We start from the raw sequence: 22552 nt of genomic DNA on the forward strand, positions 1-22552 counted from the left end.
TGCTTAGGTAACTAGCGAAACTAGCGAGCTAACTTCCGCTAGCTTCCTGCTAACTTCTAACTCCGTTAAATGTAATAACTTTAGTTTTCATGGATGCCTGGAAGTTAAACTTCATAGTTACACCTGGTAAAGCAGCAATGCTGATCGTTTTATTAAAGATGAAAGAATTTAGACAGTTTTTAACGCTCAGTGATGCTGCAGTGTTCGTTTGACATGAAGCATACGGAGTTTAGGACCCAGATTACTCCCAGATTTAAGAGCATCTTAGTCCGACAAATATGACAATAACAACGGCCGCTTGCATGTTCTGCAAAGAAATGTGCTTTGTCGTGTATCTGACGGACAAACACCAAACCAGTTCCACATCACTGAAGTTGCACCATTTTTACAAACCAATTCTGGTTCATTTGTTTCACTCAACAATCGGCCATGTGCGTATGAAAACAAAGGCACTGCGCATGCACGTTTTACTCATATTCTATCGCGATATTTCATTTTCCTATCGTTGCCTAACATTATACCGGTATTACCGTGAACGGTATAATATGGCCCAGCCCTACTAGCAGTGGTAGCTTAGGTTTCCTCCATTCTAGTGTCTATAACTCAGTGTAGAAAGTGGTCAGCTGCTTGGTTATATTACATTATTTGTTTTCTGACGCGGCTAAAGTAGAGCGCAGCCACGCTGGTTCCTTCTTGCTCATTTACAACTTCTATTCACAGAGAGAACGAACAACAGCAGGGCACAGTTGTTTGTTCATGGGTGGTGACCGGTCATGCCATATGCTTTTTGAACTGGCAACTTTAATTGCACATTAATAAATAAAAAAACAAACATGTTTAACTGACTTATATTTTTGACATCAACTCATTTGTCTGGTCACCTCTCCAAAATTTGATTATAAAACATAAAGAAATTCAGCCCCAAAGTTGTTAAATTTGTGCTTATTTATAGTGAGCACCTAGAACAGTATAAAAAAAAAAAGTGTATAGCAATATAGTTTCCCTTTCATATGATGTTTAAATATGTCAGTTTAATTTGTAGGATTTTTACATTAATTCACTGGTAATTGTGCCATAAATGATCTCTCTACGTCTTCCTTTGCATGCTGTATCAGTTATATATACCAAGTGCTGTAGCAGTATTACTGACATCGGCTTATGGAGGAGTCTAAACTTGTGATGAGCCTCAGCTGAGGCCCAAGGGGTCAAGTAATGTCTTTGTCTATACTTCATAGTTAGAGGCAGAGAGACAGCTCTTTGTTTGGCCTGCAATGAAAAGCTTGTCTGTCTTTTGCTTCTGATGTTCTTAGGCTTGAGGCCAAGTCAGTGACAGAAGGAGCCTTTGCACAGCACTGTGCCCTCTGCCAGCGAACTACAGAGAGGATGTGCTGTGTTGTTGCATGGAAAAACACAGGCAAACTAACCCTCTCACCTCTTTTCCCCAGAGCATTGTGCAGAGGTCCCCATCTAAAGGGGATTGGTCAGTTTTCCTAGCTTTTGAGACTGTAGTTGTTGTGATTAGGAAAATGTTTTTATGGAACAAAAAAGCGCTGGGTGTATTTTTTTTGTAAGTATTATCACTGAAAGCTGAAAACAAAACTGAAATGACTGAAGCGTCAAGTTTTGTGATGTTTTTCACTTTAATGATACCTTTTTGTTGGAAAGTACATAAACGGTACATAATCTTTGTTCATGGGTTTGCTTTGATACATTGTTAGCCTTCTTTCTTAAAGGGAGATTGCTTAAAAACCACATGCATTTGATTAATGTATCCAAATTAAGCAACACTGTAGCATCTGGTGCAACACTAAACCCCCATGAGTGACAGCATCAGTAAGCTTATTGATCACATCCTGTCACATCTTATTGCAGAAGATGTAGTGCACTGCCACCGTGTGGTCTGTCACTGTAAGTGCTGTGCTTAATGTCTTCTCTTTTGCTCTCTTCTTGCTCTTCATCACTCAGCTTGTCTTGATTTGAAGTGGGCTGAAATCTCATGAGAGGAGACGGCTCATTTTAGGACAAAATATGGCTTCCTGCTGGCACAGTCGGTTCCACCAGTGCTTTTTACAGATTGTGCAGACACATGCGTAGCACTGCATTTTGAGTGTGCAGTTTTGATGAAATAGGAGGCACCTAGTCACCCGAAGAAGAGAAGAAAATAGATTGCACTTCACTGGAAATGTGTTGATGCATTGTTTTATACATAGTTTATTTTTTTAGACATTAAACCAAGCAGAACTTGCTTTATGGAGAGGACTTGTTATCTGTCAGTCTCTGTTATGTTTGTACATCAACTTTAAAGTTGAGCTGAGAAACAGTTTTTGGACAATGGCAGTATTGTACAGCAGTAGACATTTTTAGTGTAAGATGAAGCTTAATGATTATTATCAGTGATGAAGTGTACACAGTGGTGATTGTGATTATTTGTCTAAACTGTTGAACTATTAAACAACAGGAGGGAAAAAAGTCAATCACAATTAGTACAAGAGGTTTAATCTTCAAATTGTCGGTACAGTTTAAAAAAAATCAATCAATATGTGCTGTTAAGAATGTGGCTCTAATGGTTTTTAGGTCTGTGCATAAACGGTGCTGATTAATTTTCCGTCAATTAAATTATTTTCAGCTTTCATGCAAGAACATGAGGCACACTCAGTCAGCTCCTTTTGATTTGTTTTTTTTCCTTTGCTGTTTATGATCCACTAAGACAGTCCTGTGACCATCTCTATTTCCATCTTCACTTGCCTTCGTAACATTTAGCGAATGTGTCTGGCGCCCCCCTTTAAGAAGACAGACCTGTATAAAAGCCTGTGTGTTCATATAAAATACGTAAACAGACAAGATATTGGTGTTCTTTGCGTCTGGTTTTGTGTGCATGCCCTCTGCATAATATCCCGCGTACCGTCTACGGCTGGAAATTCAACATCGTACATAAAGGTCGCACAGAAGCATATCTTAATGTGTGCAAAGGTACACCTGGCAATAAAATAAGATTGCAACTGAAATATCAACCTCAGCACTTGTAATTCAGTCTCGTTGTGAAGGCCTGAAAACCTCTCCTTTGTGCTGAATATGGTAACCATGAATTTAATGTTATTTGTCAGGTTTAAAGAACATCTTTCTCGCCACTGTGCTCCTCGGTCTGTATGTGCCCTGACTACTAAATCTCTGCTCTTGGTTTGCTGTTTAACAGAATGGAACTTACCATCGTTCCCATCAACCTCCAACCACCAAGTATCTTTTTGTCATCCATGCCCACAAACACCTACACTGACTATGTTTATATGCCAGTTTGGTTAAAAAATTAATAAATGCACATTTTACATTACAGCCCTGTATTTAGAGTTAGAAATGGAAATAAAGTTATACATTTTAAAAATACAACAAAAAAGGCCCCGAACAGTTGAGCACCTGGAATCTTCCAGCCAGTCTTTGTCAGGTAGATGAGCAACATCCCCTCAATCTAAGAAAAAATACACAATCAATCCAATGTTGAATTTAACATCAGATGTGTTCAAAAGTGCAACAATAAAAACGACTAGTGTGTGAGTTAGATGGTACAATATTCAATACATTTAGCAAAATGTTAAGTAGAACTAATATCAATGCTAACATCAGAGCCCTGGATGAGAACCGGAAGCATGTGCTGAGGTTATTAAAATGAATGCTCTTATTACTTATACACTCAACTGGTTGCCATCGCTGTCAATGTTGGGAAGTGACAAGATGTATACAGCAAAACTGTGGTATAGCCATTATACCAGGGGTGGGCAATTCCAGGCCCTGAGGGCCGGTGTCCTGCAGGTTTTAGATCTCACCTTGGGTCAACACACCTGAATCACATGATTAGTTCGTTACCAGGCATCTGGAGAACTGCAGGAGCTAATTTAGCCATTTAAATCAGCTGTGTTGGTTCAAGGACACATCTAAAACCTGCAGGGACACCGGCCCTCGAGGCCTGGAGTTGCCCACCCCTGCATTATACTAAGGCTTGTCTCCTTTGGTACATGTAAATTTAAATCTTAAATTTTAAATCTCACATTGCAAGCCATGACCCAGGAACATTTGACACTCTTGTCATTCGTTGTTTGGGAGTCTTGTTTTCCGTATAGAGGTATGAACTGATCAATGACTGTGACTGTGTTAACTGACTGTGATTAACATTACTTGATTTCCATGCATATACTCATAAATAACAAATTCAAGACATTATGCCAGAAATTGAGAAATCTGCACTTTTCTTAATAATTACAGCATACACAGCTTGTGTGACTGCAATTTAGATAATGGACGTGCTGTACATCTTTAACCACTGCACATGCTCATTAACAAACATAGTGGTTGCACTAATTTGACACTGGATTGAAGTGAGGTTAACTTTGATGATGAAACACATTCTTCTTGGACTTTGAACCACAAGCCTTGGGTTTCTGTCTATATTCTACCGTGTGTGTGTGTGTGTGTGTGTGTGTGTGTGTGTGTGTGTGTGTGGCCTTGTAAAGTCCCTATGAGAGTTGTTCTTCATACACATTATCCTCCCTGCCTACAGTCTCGCTTTGGATGCTGTTGAGGGTGTCAAGTCAACAACACTAACATCTATTTCCTAAGGGCATGGTACATTGTAGCTATAATAAGACACACTGTACATCATGTGCATCTTGTGGTTGTTTTGATGCATTTTTGCAACCAAAACTTCAGTTTTCTCCATAATATAACTGTATTTCTGCTTGTTAGTTCACACTTCCTGTCTGGTTTTGGAATTACTTGCACATGATGCAATATCTGTGCAAGCCATGTTGTTTCTAATACCCAACTTGGTGTGTCAGAGATTGCAAAGTTATGAACTGCAGTAATATGATTTGTAACGTATTTACCTTTATTTCTAGACGATTATTTGCCATATATCCATGAACTGATCTCCTTAGTTCTTTCATAGTTTTTAAAATATTTTTTTATGCAGGCATAATTAACTAGAGCCATGTTGCATCTTTACCTGCTTGCGCCACTCCTCATTAGACTGTGTGTTTTGAAAGACACTACAGAGAAAAGTGCATTGATTCCAGTGGAGAGAAAGATGCCGAGGGAGGGAACAGGGGTTGGGTATGTGAGAAGAAGAGAAATGGTAAAAGAGAGAGGGAGTGAAAACAAAATGGGAGGGAGGGGAGAGAGAGAGAAGGCATGATAATGAGCCCTACCTCTGACACATCCTCCTGTTTCTATGGAGACCAAGGAGCCAATCATACAGCCCTGCTGAGGACTGTACTACTGAGAGCAGATAAGAGGGTGGAGAGAGGTGTACGCAGAGGCTCCTCTCTGTTTATGAGAGCCAATAAAATCCCAGTAGCTCTCCAGGAGGTAGTGCCTTCTTGCTTTCCTTTAAATGTGGAAGTCACCCCTGGCATTGATATCAGTAAAGAATTAGTAATCACAGAGAAGAAGAAGAAGAAAAAGAGGAAGAGAGGCTTATCACGAGACATCTCCTTTAGAGCTCTACAAGACCCCACCCCACACCTCCTCTTCCACCATCAGCCCCACCCCCCTTAGCCCCCCACCAGCTGCCAGCCTCTTGGATGCTCCTTGTTACATCACACGCACTGCCCTCTGGCAGCTCGTGTTTGTGACTGGGAGGGAGAGGGAGTGTGAATGTGAGTGAGCCCGTGTGCGCACGCTGTCCCACTGTCGAGTCCCGTTGACCAGCATACAGGATGGACAAACCAAGTGTTTGGCGCGCCGTGGTGAGCAGCACAGACCCCAGGAGAACAAGAGACCCCGGGTCCCATTCAAGCAGACCGGGCTCCGCCATGGGTTACCGGCTCTACGACATGTGAGTAACATGTTTTGTGCGAATGCAGACAGGACAGCCAGACAGGCGGGCTCGCCTGCCTGGGCGGCGCTGATGCAGCTCCCATTCATAGAGACAGCAGTTGAGTGGGTGGCGGTGGAATACAGGGTGTCTACCTCTCTGGTGTCCATGCTGAGTCACCTATGGCATCCGGACCTTGCTTCGTCCTCTTGTGTTCCCTTCCTGAGCCTTCATCGTAAACAACGTCTCTCCTGGGGAGGGGCGGCGAGGTGGACCATACGTTTGTTTGAATAACATTCTCAGTTTTCAGCAAGATGAGTTAATACCATGTGTCTCCATGTAAATTGATAAAACCTATGTGTTGTTTGGTATTTTGAGTCTGCCATTATAACAGAAAGCACAACAGAGTCATGTGAATAATGGTTTTAGAGCCTCTGGTGGCTGGGAAACATGACTCATTTCTGGATGATGCTGTGACAGCTCGTACTGGGCACATGAGTTCCTCACAGCTTCTGCTGTATATTTGAGGGTGTCAGTGTGTTCTTGTGTGTGTGTGTGTGTGTGTGTGTGTGTGTGTGTGTGTGTGTGTGTGTGTGTAAAATGCGGCTGGGTCTAAGCTGTTATTTTTGGGATGGCGATGAGTCCTACGGTCTGTGTGGAAAGCTTGCATTTCTGCTTCAGTAAATTATGTGTGAATTCTCCTGTAGTGAAAGAGAGACAAAATCCTCTTATGTGTTTTTGAAGCTAAATAATAGTATTATTGTTGTTGTTGCGCTCCACATTTTTTTTTACATGTGCTCTTCTGCTGTCTAGCACATAAACACATCAGCTGAATAAGCATTTCGCTGCCTTATTTCTCTGCAGAGGGACCTTCAGGTTTGTTTTCCCTCTTAAAGCGTGTCTTTGCTGCATCACTGTAGACCCTCTGATTTCCTTACAACCCTTTGAGTGTAACCATGTACTTGAACTTCACACATGTACTTACTAACTGATGCATAACGGTGAGCTGTATTACGCTGTCATGTCAGGATTTAATACCATACGTGGGTATCTGTCATCTTAATGAATATGAGACCTTCATGGGTCTCCACTGAGTCTTTCACAGGCAATCTGGCACTGCCATTTAGTAGATTTAATCTCTGCCTTGTTTCTGTTCAGCCTGTATTAGTAAATATGGACACTCCTCAGATTTTAAAGTTTCTTTCATAATTACAATTTTGTAATTTTATGCTTAACTTTGAATTGCATTTCTGGTTTTTGTTGTTGCATATTAAGCAGTTGTGTTCAGAGATGGTCGCTTATTTCTTTCATCCTCATTCCCTCTCAGCTCTAATCCAAGTAAAATCTTTAACCAAAGACTGTCACATGACCTGGGTGAGGAGCTGACAGCAGGAAAGTGAAAGTGTTGTGCAAATTGTGGTTATTGTTGTCTGGAGACTGAGAAGATGTACTGCTGACTGACACTAATGCTTGTGACTTTTGTGTCTGTCAAACAAACTGAGGATCACAATGTCTGTTCAATACTCCTTTAATGAGGAGCTGGAGTTGGACAAGCATGTTGTGTTGTAAATGTCATTTCATCGTATTTGGCAGCCGCCCACCTCACTCTGGAATTCCGATGCTGTCCCTGCAGCAGTGGAATGCCAAAAGGATGATGATGTCCTGGGTTTCACCAAAGACTTTCCTGCCCTAAAGGGATGCAGAGGTTGTCTTGAGCTGAATACACCATCATACACAAAGTGTAATTTGTTCAGTTGAGTACAGTGGAACAAGCATGCATTGGTTTTGGCTCCTGTATATATACTATTCTTGCAAGGAAAGCTTAAAGAAGAAGAATTCAGGCATTTTCAGAAGGTATTTTATGCAAAACATTTACTCTACATCATGTTCACACTGACACGAGTTGTTTTGAGGGACATAAATCAGTAGTCACTTTGCACCAGAAATGCTGAGCAGCCACATTATTCAGTACTTATTGATTTAGCGTGTGCACCGAATATACAACATTTCATGGACAAAGCAGGTAATAAGCATCAACTGGCTTTATCTTTCGTTGAGATGAGCCATGCATTCTTGGAGGGCATTTGTGGAGTGAATTAATTTTTAACAGGATTGCCAATCCCTGTTACTAGATGTTCTAAATGCATTGCCCCCTGATCAAGTGACGCCAATGCTGATGAAAAAGAGAATGCGTCACCAAGGGGGTAAGGCAGTGACGCCACATTCCTCCACTTTGCGTGCTCTCTCAGTCTGCAGACCCAGCACACTTTGCTGTCAGAGGCTCAAGCTCAAAGACAACTGCCAGCACTGCTCTGAATATGCCTCTGCTGTAGACAGGAACTGTGAGATGCATGGAGCTATTGCATAAGACAACAACTGCATGTAATGCATTGCCAGCACAAGGCACGACGAGCATGCTGTCAGTTCACATGGCATCAGCTGATGGGGCATAATGCTTAAAAGCAGGAAGTGAGTCACTTGTTAAAGCACATGCTCTTTGTATGTACAAACCTGTCTTCATGAAAGCCCTTTGTTCTTTTATTTGTCTGTGTCTAGTGTCCCTCATGGCAATTCTTAATTTACTCAAGGACTTAAATATATAATGTGTTTGTCGATCAATTGCGTTCTCATCAGTCCTTAATTTTTGACTGATGGCAGGATATTTACACCTTATAGTTCCCCCTCTTACCTCATCAGCATTGTTTTTGGCAGAAAACTAAACAGAATATATGAAAACAAATGCCATGCTTTTTTTTTTTTTTTTTTTTTGAAGGTGCAGGTGCATAGTATACTTCAACATCCAGTCAGAAATGTACCAGCAGTACAGTAGCATTTTGGTTTTTGCCGAAATGGCACAAACTTGGCTGTGCTCAATCAGCTCAAAGGCTGTCATTTGCACACTAAAACGTCAGCAGCTGGACATCTGTCGACTGACACTGAGATAGTGGCTGAGTTTGCAGCTGGAGCTGTGTCAGCCATGTGTGAGGATGATCAAACCAGTGGGAGCTGTGGGGCTCTCGGGGGCACATCTCAGTGAGTTGAAGTTTCCTCAGGGGAGTAGCTAGTGCTGATGCATTTGTGGTTTGAAACAGCCCATAATAAGCCTCTGCCTTTGCCAATGGCACCGTCAGAAGCCTCAGCACAGAGGAGAGTTGGGTGCTTTAGAAAAGGATGCATCTCCAGAACATTTTGTTCCTTTAGCGAAAATAAAAATGGATATGCGGATGTGTTTGTCTGCAACAATGTTACATAATAACAACCAAACCAAGCGATCACTGACTACTGTTGTCTTTTCATTTTGATTGAGACTTTCATGGTTTTCTGTTCATAATTGGGAAAGGTGTAACTGTCACACTTAAAGCCTTTTCTGCACAGTGCCTACCAAGTGGCTCATGCTGCCTTACATTGTTTCATACAAGACATGCTAATCCTATCAGGGATATTAAACATTTCAAAGCAGTGTACCTGCATTCACAAATCCTGGACAAGTGCATATACTATAGCAGTTCTGTTACCAGCCCAAAGGTTATAACACAGCTTCAGGACGGCTGAGAGAGACTAAAAGCTGTGAGATCCTCCTCCAGAAGCCACAAAGTATTTCCCCCACTTTGTTTTTATTTTTCTTCTTTTTGTCTGTGCTTTGCTTTATGACTGTGTCTGGATTTTTCTGCTTCAATGCAAAACAAAAACTGGAGGAGTGAATTTACAGTCAGTATGGCTCATCCTCTGTTTCTCTTTCATTCTCTTTTGCCTCTGCTTCTGTCCTTTTTTTCACCATCCAACTAATGCTCTGCATGGCTGCTTCCAGGCTGACAGCTGACAGCTGAGCAGCTGTACTGTACAATCTGTGTGATACAGGAGCTTGTGCACATGCAAACTGCTGTAACTTTAGTGTAAGATTAGCTGCCCTGTAGTATAAGCTGTCATGCTAGTTGGACACTTTAACTTCTGTGTCTCCATTTTGCTTGTAATGAAATTAACATGCTGGGCTCAGGACGTCAGCATCCCAAACAGATGAGGAAGAAAAGCTGCATGGCACACTCTTAAATTTTATGCTGCTATTTATAATAAATACATTTGTAGTGATTTAAAAATGGATCCTTTTGTGAAGCCTATTGAAGTTGGCCACTGGAGATCTAAGTGATGCCCTGCTTATGTGATGTGGTATGAATTAGGAAGAAATAACTTCCATGGTGTTTTATTTGTTTATGTTTTCTTGAGTGAATCGGCAAACTTGTCGGACTCCTCGTTGCTCCGATTACATCAGCTTTTGTGGCTTCGATGCCTTTAAAATATGAAAGTTACCCAAATTTGCCACCAGGGGGTGAACTTTTCTAACATATTCATTCAGACAGACTGTCCTTCACACAGAAATAAATCAAAAGCTCAGGATCAACTGTGCACTTAATGAAATGATGGGTATAATTATGTCATCATAATGCGTGCTTGTGTAGCTTTTTCCTGATGTTATAAGGCCTGGCATGGTTTTGGTAAAGGCCATCATCCTACCAGGTTCCTACTAGCAAAGGCAACCACCATCTTTCCCCATATTTTCCCCTCATCATGGAGTCTTTAAGCAACCTTATCAGTGATTGACTGTGGCAGTCATGGGGGAGAAGTGGGGTCCTGTGGCTGTAGTGCTCAGTATCATCATTTATCACTACACTAGTTTAATTCAGCAGCACAGTGGAGACAAAACCTGTCACAAGGCCGTTCAAATGAGGGCATGTATTCAGACTGATGGTTGAACAGGTATTTTATAGCCTTTTTGATCTCAGAGAGTGTGGGCTGTATTGATCCACCTGCAGTGCTCTGAGGATTTCAGTCATGAAAGATTTGGAATATTTATATATTTTTTATTTTATTTTACATGCACTATACGGACAAAAGTGTTGGCACACAGAATTTAATCTTTGAATTCAGGTGATTTCAGCCCTATTGCCACAGGTGTATAAAATCAAACACCTAGCCATGCAATTTGGCTTTATATTTGTGAAGTTCGTTCTAAACAGCTGACTAAATTTGACCATGGTACTGTAATAGGATCCCATTATTGCAATACGTCAGTTCATGAATTTCTTCCCTCTTAGATATTCCATGATCAGCTGTAAGTGGAAAGTCTTTAGCAACCACAGCAACTTGGTCATGAAGTTGCAAAAAATGTAAAGTTACAGACCGCGGTCGCCAACTCTCTGCTGACTCGATAACGGCAGAGCTCCAAGCTCCCTCTGCCATTAACATCACCACAGAAATTGTCCCTGGGCCTTCATGTAACAGGCGTCCAAGCTCAAGCAGCTGAAGCCTTGTGACGTAAAGCATTCAATAGTCAATGCAAAGCACACCGCCGCTGCACTCTGGAGCAGTGGAAACGTGTTCTGTGGAGTGATGATCTTGCAGTCTGATGGGTCAGTCTGAGTTTTGGCAAATATCAGAAGAATGTTACTTGCCTGACTGTTTTGTGGCAACTGTACAGTTTGGTGGAGGAAGGAGAACACTATGGGGTTGTTTTTCTGGGTTTGGGGTGTGTCGCTTACTTCCAGTAAAGGGAAGTCTTAATACTTCCATTCATCAAGAAATCTTTTGACAATTCTGTGTTTGTAGCTTTGTGGTTACTATATGCGGTTAAGACACTTTTCTGTTTCAGCTTTACTTTGTGCAATGGGACACCGTTAAGTCCATAAAGGCATGTTTGAATGAGTTTGATTTGCAAGAACTTGACTGGTCTGCACAGACCCCTTACCTATACCCCACTGAACATCTTTAGGATAAACCAGAACTGAGATTGCAAGCCAAGCCCACTCAGCCAACATTGGTATCTGACCTCACAAATGGTCTTCTGGGTGAATGAGCAAAAAATCCCCTAAAACCACACTCTAAAATCTTTTAAAAGGCCTTTCCAGAAGTATGGAAGCTGTTACAGCTGCAAAGTGGGGGAACTATTCTGTATTAATGCCAAGGATTTAGGCTACGTCCACACGTCCATGGGTATTTTTGAAAACTGAGATTTTCCGTTTCCGTTTTAAAAAATAATCCCGTCCACACGTAAACGCAGAAATTAAGGAAAACGCTGCCAGGAACATGCCAAAGTCGTATGTGGGGAGGGACAGTAACTGTGTGTGTATATGTAAGCATTTAAACACTGTAGAGAGTACAATTACCAGTAACAGTATTGTAGAAATTAATTTCACCAAAACAATAATGTGGCGCACAGTGTGACGTCAAAAAAGGCGCACACCTTTGACGCTGCGTTTTTCTCGTCCACACGTAAATGCAAAAACGGAGTTTTCGAAAATATCCACCCTGGCAAGCGTTTTTAGAAATCTCCGTTTTCAGTGACCGAAAACGCCGTTTACGTGTGGACGGAAGGTGCAAACACACAGAAAATCTGCGTTTTCAAAAATTACGTAAAATTGTGTGGACGTAGCCTTAGAAAGAGAAGTTGGAAAAGCTTGTACTGTAGATGGCTCAGCATATTGGTCCACATGTGTGATCCGTGGTGTATGGACTTGTTCTCATCTGGTGCTCTTCCACTCTACTTGAGTAATGAAAGTGCTTTTATACAATGTTTCTCTTTCAGCCACTGACAAACACATTCATACAAGCACTTTCTTCTACATCAAGTGCTTTCAATCTAACATTCACACTCTAAATGCATCAAGCGGAATCCCAAGGATTCTTTGGCATGCAGACTGGAGCAGCCAGAGATTGAACCACCAACCTTCCAATTACCATATGACCTGCCCTAGCTCCTGAGCTATCGCCAGCAATTTTTGGCTGTGTTTGACTTACATTATTTATTTATTTTTTGTAACTTGGGGCGATGCAGTTGATTACTGCTCTTGACTCTGACCTGCGCAAAAATGCACTTGACATTGTTTTACAGGGTAAAAACTTAAAGTAAAAGCCTTTATAGTGAAAAGCACCCATTTTGACCACAGTTAACAGAACAGTTCTCTGCTCTCACATTTTTGCTCCCCACACATGTGGACGTGCCTAAGCTTACAATTTTGAACAATCGTCAATCTGCTCAGGAAATTACAGCCTGTTGCACTTGTATACGCACTTACTCAAGTCTTTGTCCTAAAAAACCCCAAATAATAGTCTGTCATGTGCTCTTGAATCAGAGCCGCTAAGCTATTATGCCATCTATATTGTTGTAAGAGTCATACTTCTTTGCCTTGACAGACTGTAATATGTTCTGCTAACAATGCAGTGAGGTTTTTACATACACTAACCACTGGTGTGAAAAAGAAAGGGACAACTAAAAGGGCTTTCATCACCATTTCCAAATGGTGAGAAGAACAGAAGTTAAGTGCAGATACACGCTTTTTACCTACAGCTTAATTGTCGTCTTCATCTCTAGGTATCGTCTTTAAATGTCACATGACATGTAACCACTAAAATTCAGAGTGCAGTAATGTACACAGGAGGGTAAGCGCACTTCTACACTTACAGCTTTCGCTGAAGTAAATTGACAGGAAGAGCACAGATTTGCTGATTTTTCTGTGAGATGTGTGTAAATCAGGAGGCCTCAGTTGTGACAAAAGCCTGATGAATGGTGCTTAGGTTCATTAATTCCTCAGTCTCCCTTCTGTTCACATAGGCTCCCACTAAAGCCTTTGTCCTGCTCTGGTCTTTCTATATCTTGGCTTGGGAAAGCGGACATGAAGCCCATATTGTGTGAAAGGAGTCATGTGGTGATTGACTCCTCAGCCCAAACAGATCTAACTATAGTAATTAGTATATTAATATGTAAATATGAACATTACTCCACGTGTTTGTTTGTCTGTAATTGCATACGTGAGTTTAATTGTTTGTGTAAATATGTGGCATTTTGAGTGTTTGTGTGTTTGGACATAAACAATGGCTGAATATTGATGAGAGGCCCTTCCACGCCCGTTTCCCATGACTGCTGGGACTGGGTGGCACTGCAGCGTGGCACTGCATCTCAGGCAGAGAAAGAACAGCTCTGTGCTTCTCTTCAAATGCAAAACCCCCTTTAGACAGAAAGGAGAGCAACGTTTTAAGCCTTATAGCTCTACAAGGACCTGCAGCACATATGAGCACAGTTTTAATACAGACACAAACTTATCTATGAGGGTTTAATATGCCGGCCTTATTTATGCACCTGAAATCCATTCTTCCTTTATTCCTTTATTACATTCTTTCTGAATAGGTCTGTCATATCTTACTTAGAGTGTATGAATCATTTTATTGACTATAATCTCACATTTGTTCCAGCAATCTAGGCACACTTATGGTTTTTATGATTATTCTATGACCTTGAAGAGTCTAAAAAAAGAGTCTAAAAAATATTTCTTTATGCTGACAAAAATCGGAGAAACCTCGAAGCTCATATTTATTTTAACAAAGCATGCATATAAACTCATGTGGTCATACAACATTGCAGCAGTCCCTCCTCGCTGAAAAGCCGACCAATCACTGGCTGCTCTGCGAAGCTTCCATTTGAAGCTTCAGTAGTACGGTAGTGTTGCCCAGCAACCAGAATCGGCACATTTCTGGGAGGTCCTGTGTGGATGGCAGCGGCTGTAACAGGGAGAGAGAGACAGAGAGAGCAAGAGGATGAGGATGAGGAGCAGGAGACAGAGATAGGAGGACAGCAATGGTTTGGGGTTTAGCTGGAAGGAGGAGAACAGGAGCAGTAGATGGCATTACTGAATCCATGTTGGCAGTGAGAGAAAAGATCCGGTCTCTTGCCTCATAGGAAAGTTTGTTCCTGCAGCGGGAGGAGACAGAAGAGGATTCCTGTTGAGTATGTGCTGTTCAAACACAGATGAGTGAGTTTTGGAATTCCTCTTCCTATCTGCGTTCCTACACATTTCACTACCTGTGCCTGCTGGAGCGACGCAGAGCATTAGATACAGGCATGATGTCTCTGAGGATCCAAGGCTGACGCACTGTGTGAAGGGACCAGCACAGAGGACACACGGTTGACCTGGATAAGAGTTAAAACGAAGCAGAAGCAGCTAATATAGAGATTATTTTTGGGAGGTGGAACCCAAGCGTTAATACTTGGTCCAAATCAGTCCCAGAGGGTTCCTCGTAGGCCTGGCTTTCTGGGTTTGGCGATGACTGAGACAGGTCCAGAAGTGATGTGGTTGTTCTGGGCGGGTTAAAACCACTCAGGCTGCCATCCAGTGGCAGTGGCGAAGCTGGAGCTCCAGAGGAGAACAGATTTATCGTCCATGCCTGGGATTCACTGGTTGCTCCTCTGCTTGTGCCATGGTGCCTTTTTAATGTTGTTCGATTCCACAGCTGTTCAACCGTTTGACTGTTTGACGTGAGGATGTGGAAGTTCAAAGCTTTTTGCCTGGATTACTGGCATGTGCTGTGTTTGCACCCACACAACAACTTTTATAAAAGGTATGTTTTGAAGCCGCTCACGTTTGGCTTAATCATTTCTTGAAGTTGAAAGTGCTACGTGTTTTGAACAGCTCGCTCGCAGCTTGTTGATGTTGCTACCTGTGCTGAAGTACTCCCAACATCAAGCAGTTCAATTTGTTAAAACCAACCCTCGAATTACTTCATAAAGAACATCTGATTAATAGAAAAACTTTAGTGCTCAGCTCTGCTTGCTGACATAGTGGTTCTCATGTTGAAAGTCATAATTCAAGGGAGAGTGAGCTGGTTTAACCATTATCCATTTCTTCCAGCAAACGAGGTTACAGCTGTTATTGAAATGCTTGGTTAAGTAACTGTCTTGTCAGTGTCTGTTTAGTCAGTGTCAGTGTCTCGCGGCTATCACTGAATCTATTCGTCTCCGTCCCACTGGGGCCTCTTCTTGTTCACCTTTCACCTACAGCACAATCGATGCATGATTGATGAGGTTAGCGTTTTAGCTTATATTAAATTTGGCTGTGTTCTTTCGTCTTTCACCTCAAAATGCCAAACTTCACCTAAGACTTGATTTAAGTGTCCTTGATGACATTTAAATTCATAAATCCCAGCAGTGAATCTAAGCTTGCAAGTTGCTCAGTCTTGACAATCATGTTTTAATTTCTGTTAAATTGAACATATCACACAAGTTTTAAGACTCATGTTTCAAAGCTTCCACTTCTGTTTAAAGGTATATACTCATCTTAATTTATGCCCACCTCTTCTCTCTGCCACTCTGCTGAAATCATAAAAAAATTGTGTTTTGTAATATCTGATATCCCACATATCCTTAAAGTTTAGACACCCATTTTTTTAAATAGAAAATCACCATTATCTCTTTAGGTAGAATAGAAAAATAGAAATGGATATATTTCCCATAATGATAAAGATGCTGTAAGGGGTGGTCTATTATTTGTTTGATGTCCAGTCATGAAGTATTTCAAGCAGCAGTTTTAGGCTCAGACACTAGTTCCCAAAATGATTACTTTCCCTTTTAAACAATATAATTTAGGCGCAAGGTTTTAGAGCTGCACAGAAAAAGACTGCAATGTTTTTTTTTTTTGTTTGTTTTTTTGCACCATTATCCCCCTGCTACACCAGAGAGATCTAACCACGTATGTGTGCAGAGGTTTCCTTTATGCACATCCCATCGTGCTGTTTGATGTCTCAAACAGAAGCAAGCTGCAGTGTGATGACGCTGATCAAGGACCTGTGAAAATCAGATGCACCTGCCTTCTGTTGAATCTCTGTATGTATATAAACACGCAGTTTTTCTTTGGCATTAGTACTCTGAAGGCTAGGACACAGTATGTCCATGATTCATTAATAATGCATCGCGGATTTAGCAGGAAACTGTGAATGTAGGCCTCAGGGAATCCCCCAGATTTAGGTGCATCTTCATCATTTATGCATTCTATAATAATCGATTTTTTATTTATTTTTTATTTTTTAGCCGATATTTCGTAGTGCTTTATTTAGTGCAAACTCTTGTATCAACAGCTGTTCTTACTTTTATGACTCAGTGGTTTGTTTGGAATTATTTAGGACACTCGTGTGTGTGTTTTTTTTTCTTTCCAAAAACTGCAAACAACTCATTATGTGTCTAATCCCACAGAGTTACTGGAATATGCTGGTCACTGGGTGTAACTCATTACATTGCACTGGCTTCAGTGTAGCAGCCTGTGTTGTTAAAGCAATGTCAGTGTAGTAACTCAAAACAGCCTCTCCCAGCTGCTGAACTGGGATTCACCCTCCCTCCAGCGTGGCCTTCCCATTGAGCGCAGTGTGATTGTTGGATGCTTGCCGAAGTATTACCATGTAGACAGGCACAAAAAGCTCTCGTGCTCTATCTCTTCATCTACTTCTCTTTCTCTTGCTCACATTCTCCTTCTGTCTCTCTCTCTCATTAAAAGGCATGTCCACATAAACAAGTAACCATGAAACACATGACATAGGCCCAGCCCATCACCACTGGGGAGCATGCATCATGGGAGCAGCAGATATGTGAAAGATTACATTGGACTGAAGAAAAAGTAACAAAAAGCAGAGAGGGGTGTCTGCAGAGAGAGGGAGAGGCAGAGAGAGAGGACTGGTGCGCGGTTTATTGTGGGTGGAGAGCTTTTGTTAAAAAGAGGGATGATTTTCTTCTGCTATACATGCTGGGCCTTTACCTTACTTGGTCATCAGGCAGCTTGCAAGAGCAGCAACTCTGAGCCTTACACAAACTAGGACGAGGAGAACCTTGAAAAGGCACACACAAAGTAACTTTAGCAGCGAAAGAATGAACTTCTCTGTGGGTTTTCTATGGAAAGTGAAGGATGTGGGGTGTAATTTGTGGTTGAGGAAGGAGTGAGCACAGACTGTTCTTCTTCTGGCTCATTTAAGGGGAGTTGCTGTAGTTGTTGTGTTTTTTTTGTTTGTTTTTTTTTACTTTTTTTTTTAAACTTCCTCTTGGTGCCATGTACATTTTTTTCGGGCATGTCTGATGCCTCTGGTGATGTCACTGCCGTCTGGAATGCCATGTGGAAGTACTGCATATCCAGCCGAACTATAAGGTAGGAGACCATCTGGCATTGACCACTGCGGATGGCAGGGGCCTCCGAAAAGTGATGGTTGTCTTTCCGACTGACCACAGCAGTCTGTGCAGATATTTCTGACTAATCCAATAACATTCCTGTCTATATGCTCGGTGGTTTCCTTTCTAGAACTATGGAAATGTACTATCACAAAGCAGAAGAGAGCAGACTGGAAGCAGTCAAGACTTTTCAAGGTCTTACTTGACAGTTTACCTTATCAGGGACATGCCTTTAATAATAAAGACTTAAGAAGAATCTGTCGTTCTTTTATTTCTATCTCCTTTAAGTCCTTTCCCTTATCTTTGCCTTGCCATAGGACTACAACAGAAATGTCCTCTGACACATCACTTTGGGAATGAACATAAAAACCAACATTCAGGAAAGATCTTCTTTTCCACCTTACATTATTCAGTCTATAGTGATTGGATTTTAATACTAAGTGACCTTTTCATTGTGTCTTTTTATTAATATTCAACTGGCAAACTGGTTATAAAGCTTGCAAGTATTCTTAGGTGTTCCTATGACCTCAGTCAAACAGGCCTTTTTATAATAGTTTTGATTTGTGTCTCTTAAAATGAATTTCAAATGCTCCTGACCGACTGGCAAAACAAAGTTTCCAGTCATTATCCGTACAGGAATTTTGGGAAGTTTTGATTTTTAGTTATCTTTTACATCAGGGAGAAGTCTGATCAGTCCCAAATTCATTCAGTGGCCCCGGATATACACCACCAATCATAAAGGACTGTTGTGAAGAATACGGAAAAAGGAGGCTTGCAGCAGATGAAATACCCCCCACATAGCCCTGATCCTAACGTCACCGAGTCTACCTGCGATATATGACGGTGCATGAATAATCAGGCCATTTCACAATGGCAAGTCTCCATGACAGTCATAGCATGTTCAAACTTGAAAACTTGGAACCTAAAATGTGGGCGCTTGTCCACAAAATGCGATCTAAGAATATCAGTTGTTAATTTATATTTAAACATGTATCTAATTTTGAACTTCTGAAGATTTAAATCTTGAGTATGCGACCTTAGGTTCTGTTTGTGCTGCTAAGCACTCAAGAAGAGTTTTTTTTTTTTTTTTTTTAAAAAGACAATTTGCTGTTTGTGACCTAATCTACATGATAGAGGTTGGATTTCAAAGTCACACTGATGCAGAAATTGTATTGTCTGCAAGTTGTCATGTCTGATGGATCTCTTTGCACAAGTATCATGTATGGATTATATTCATTTGCACATAAACAGCTGTGTGTGCCACAGACGAGCAGTCGCTCTTATTAGACTATTTTCAAGGCTGCTTGAAATGTTTCTCAAGGTCACATGCATTCTTGGCGCATTGTAGTTCAGTGTCTGTGCAGTAGAATCCTTGTGGAGTAAGACGTGTAGTGATTATTTATTTACCATTTATTTAAATAAACATTAACCTTATACACTAAAGATTCATTATAAAATGTGACAAACTTCCGTGCATATTTGTAAAGATATTTATTAGCTGGCCATGTGTGTAATTCTTTAGACAGAACCTACCCCAAATAAGTTCTTACTCCTTAAATTATGAATATAACCAAGAAAAAATGAACAGCACAGGTAGGTGGATCTTTCGCGAATGGGTTATTGATAACCATTTGCTTTGCTCAGGCGATGCATGCATGTCTGATTACATCATGACTCTTTTAGCTGTGACACTGTAGACACCAGGGAGCATTTGATCTCGCTGTTTCTATGTCAAAGTGTGTGACGACGGGAGCATTATTTATTTAATGTCTGTGGATCTGGAGCTTGTCAGTGATGCCTCCTCAATCCACAGTGGATTTTCACGGGACAGAGTACTGAAAGGAAACTCTGCGGAGTGTATTCTGACTGAACTGTGATGCTAACCTGCAGCGCTTCGTGATAGGTAAAGAGGACCTTAATACTTGGAACGTGAGGTTAACTAGGTGTTTCAGACATGAGCCTAGTGTTAGCTGGCAGTCGGGAAACGAGAGCAGACACTGACCTCTCTGTTGGTTTCCTACTTTGGCATACTGACTATAGGACAAGTTGGGTCTATTTGGGGGGGTTGTAATGGAAAAGCAGCAACCTGCCAGCACGAGCTTGCAGTTCCACTGCGGTGAGGGTAGGGAAAAAAGAAAAAGAAAAAACCCTCCCGGGTGGAAAAGCTTAGACGTGTCTAGGATAGAAGCCGTATTCTGCTCAAAAATGTCACAATGATGAAGACGTGAACAGGCTGTTATTGTTAATAAGAGGTTCTCTAGTTGCAGTTAGTCTAATGGCTTCCACATTTGGTGTTCAGTGTATTAAAGTGAGAGTAACATTTCTTTTATAATGGTTGATATTGGTCCTGATGACTTACATCTATGGCATTTGCTGATCTGAGTGGCCCATCTTTTAACGTTCTGAAATATTAAGAAGTAGTGCGATGAAGAGTTGACACGACTGTGAAACATTTTTTCCGGTTTATTTCTTCTATTAAAAACTTTATTTTTCCCCTGAAGCTTGACAAAATGCTTGTATCTACTAGAAAACTGGTTCCGACTGCTCTTCTTTGTATGGTTGACCAAAAAAGACCTTCATTCATTACTTTGTTCAGTTTCGTTTCAGTATTGATGTCTAAAGGTGCCTTTTTCCGATCAGTGCTTAAGTTGGAGTCAGTATCCACATACTGCTGAATAATTTAGAATCATGTCTTTACCGGAGGGACATCATATTGTGTGAAAAGTTTTATTCCCTTCATTATTTCTGAAATTCATATAATCATTTGTAAGAGTTTGGTCACCCCGCTGTGTTGAGTAGATGTTTGATCATGACAGTAATAGATGGGTATATGTGCTATAGGCTCTCACTGTCTTTTCACCTTCTATTGCTGCAGGGCTGCAACATTATGGGAGAATATATTCGGGAACATTGCCTGTGCTGCAGTATCTACACTGCTCATGTTAAGCCGTGCAGCTTTTGAAATGCTAATAAGCAAGTTTGTTTACTCTAATGCTTAAGAAAGCTTCCCTCTGGAGACACATTTCACGTTCACAGTGTTTACTGGGGTGTCTGATGTGGAAAATGCACTAAACAGAAATGCACTGGGGAAAAAAAGTGCGATGTTTCTAGAATGTCTCCCAGTTTCCCTTTTTTTCCTGTACTTTATGTGTGTGATTAAAGGAGGGCCAAAATATGTGTTGCCTCTGTTCTGCTCTTTGTGATCAGTCGGGGACAGCGCGAGCTCCGAGAAGCACAGTCGCTGTCGCTTTCTGTGGCTATTTTTTTTTTTTTTTTTTTTTTTTTTTTTTGGCTGTTGTACTACTTTTGATGACATATTCCTTTGCATCTCTTCACAGCGCCTGCCTGGAGAATAATGAGCATGTGTGCTGTATTAACTTATGTAATGGCAAGCAAGAGGAGGGGTAAGTTTGGGGGGGCAGTGAAGGAGGAGGGGGAAGAGAAGAGTGATGAGCTCATGCTGCTGCACTGCAGCTCTTATAGACACACTCTGCATTTTGTGGTCTTTTTTTTTTTTTTTTTTTTTTTTTTTTTTTTTAGCCATGTGTTATTGCGCATGCACATATGCATTCGTGCAGGCTTATTTTGTGTGCATCGGGTCGACTGATTCACTTTCAAAAATAAAGCATATGTAGAATGAAAAAGAGCAGATCATAATTTTGTAATTAGAATTTAGCATTCTGCTGCAGGCTGCCATCCATGCTTTTTATAACTTTATTGAAATATTGCCACTTTTTTATTGATAACTGATGATGAGGGAGAGACAGGAAATGGGGAAGAAAGTAAGGACTGACATTCAGTAAGTGGTTCCGCCAGCTGGTGTTCGAACCTGCAAGTCGGTCCTCAGAAGATTAGTGGTATGCGCTCTCAGCTCGATCATGTGCCTGTGGTTTCATATTTTCATCGCTTAGCTCTGGCAGTGCTTTGCTATGAATGGGAATTGGCATGTGCACACTGTTCTTTACCTGCATCACCGTTGGTCCAGAGAGCTGAAGCTCAGCTGTGAACAAGCTGAGCCTCCTGAGCTCAGGCTGACTATTGGTGCTAATCCACAAACTCTTTTCAGCAACAAAGCAGACTTGCATTATCCAGAGTTAATGCCAGAAATGAGCAAGGTGGGGAAGGGTCAAAGGATGAGAGAGGAGGGGAGGGGGGGTTAAAATGGCACGCCAGTGCATTTGCTCTATAAAATAGAGTGGTTCCTTTGGGGGCTTTTTAGCTCTTCAAGGTTTTCAATGTCATATTATAAGAATACAAATTAGATGTGACACATAACGCTCTCTGTATACTATGTGTTGTTTTCACCAATTAATATTTGATTATATACTTTATTAATCTTATTGCTTGTGTGTGAGCATGATTTGTCGAATTAGCACATGTCCCTGCACGAGAGTGAAATAAGCATGTTGTCATGAGGCTGGGACTGCGACTGGTAAATGGTCATTAAAGTTAAATGTTTATCTTGGTTGGGCTCATTGGTTTGGACTGTTTAAATGGAGGTTATTTTGTTTTCTTATTTCACACACATACACATATCTTCAGCATCTTTTAAAGGTATGGACAGTGGGTTGTTTTTTTTTTTTTTTTGGTTTTTTTTTGTTTGCTTTTTTTTTTTTTCCTGTCAGCCTTAGCTGTTGCCTTGACAACTGGCCTCGGAGATCTGTGCACGTGCACGTAATTGTGATAAATCCTGATTTCAATCTATGAGAAACCATCCACAGAGACCTGTATCATTCAGTGCCCATCATAGTAGGAGTTGTACTATATATATATTTTGG

General features: G+C 41.2%; 1 protein-coding gene across 5 annotated transcripts in view; it reads left to right on the forward strand.

Moving 5' to 3' along the window:
- LOC147306016 (IQ motif and SEC7 domain-containing protein 1-like) overlaps positions 1-22552 on the forward strand; it is a 100610-nt gene that overhangs the window by 41407 nt on the left and 36651 nt on the right. The window contains exon 1 of one of the 5 annotated variants that reach the window (XM_086278652.1): positions 5604-5824. The exons of 2 other annotated variants lie outside the window; for them this stretch is intronic. In XM_086278652.1, coding sequence (XP_086134778.1) covers positions 5706-5824 — 119 coding nt within the window. In that variant the 5' untranslated portion in view covers positions 5604-5705. Of the gene's footprint in view, positions 1-5603; positions 5825-14420; positions 15188-17300; positions 17755-22552 lie in introns of those variants that run through there. 2 more of the 5 variants (XM_086278654.1, XM_086278655.1) reach the window with 2 other exon arrangements.

This window comes from Aulonocara sp. 'chitande type north' Nkhata Bay, linkage group LG20, assembly GCF_057382095.1.
Source record: "Aulonocara sp. 'chitande type north' Nkhata Bay isolate Kocher_YH1m ecotype deep benthic linkage group LG20, A_spYH_male_GT1.1, whole genome shotgun sequence".
Lineage (NCBI taxonomy): Eukaryota > Metazoa > Chordata > Actinopteri > Cichliformes > Cichlidae > Aulonocara > Aulonocara sp. 'chitande type north' Nkhata Bay.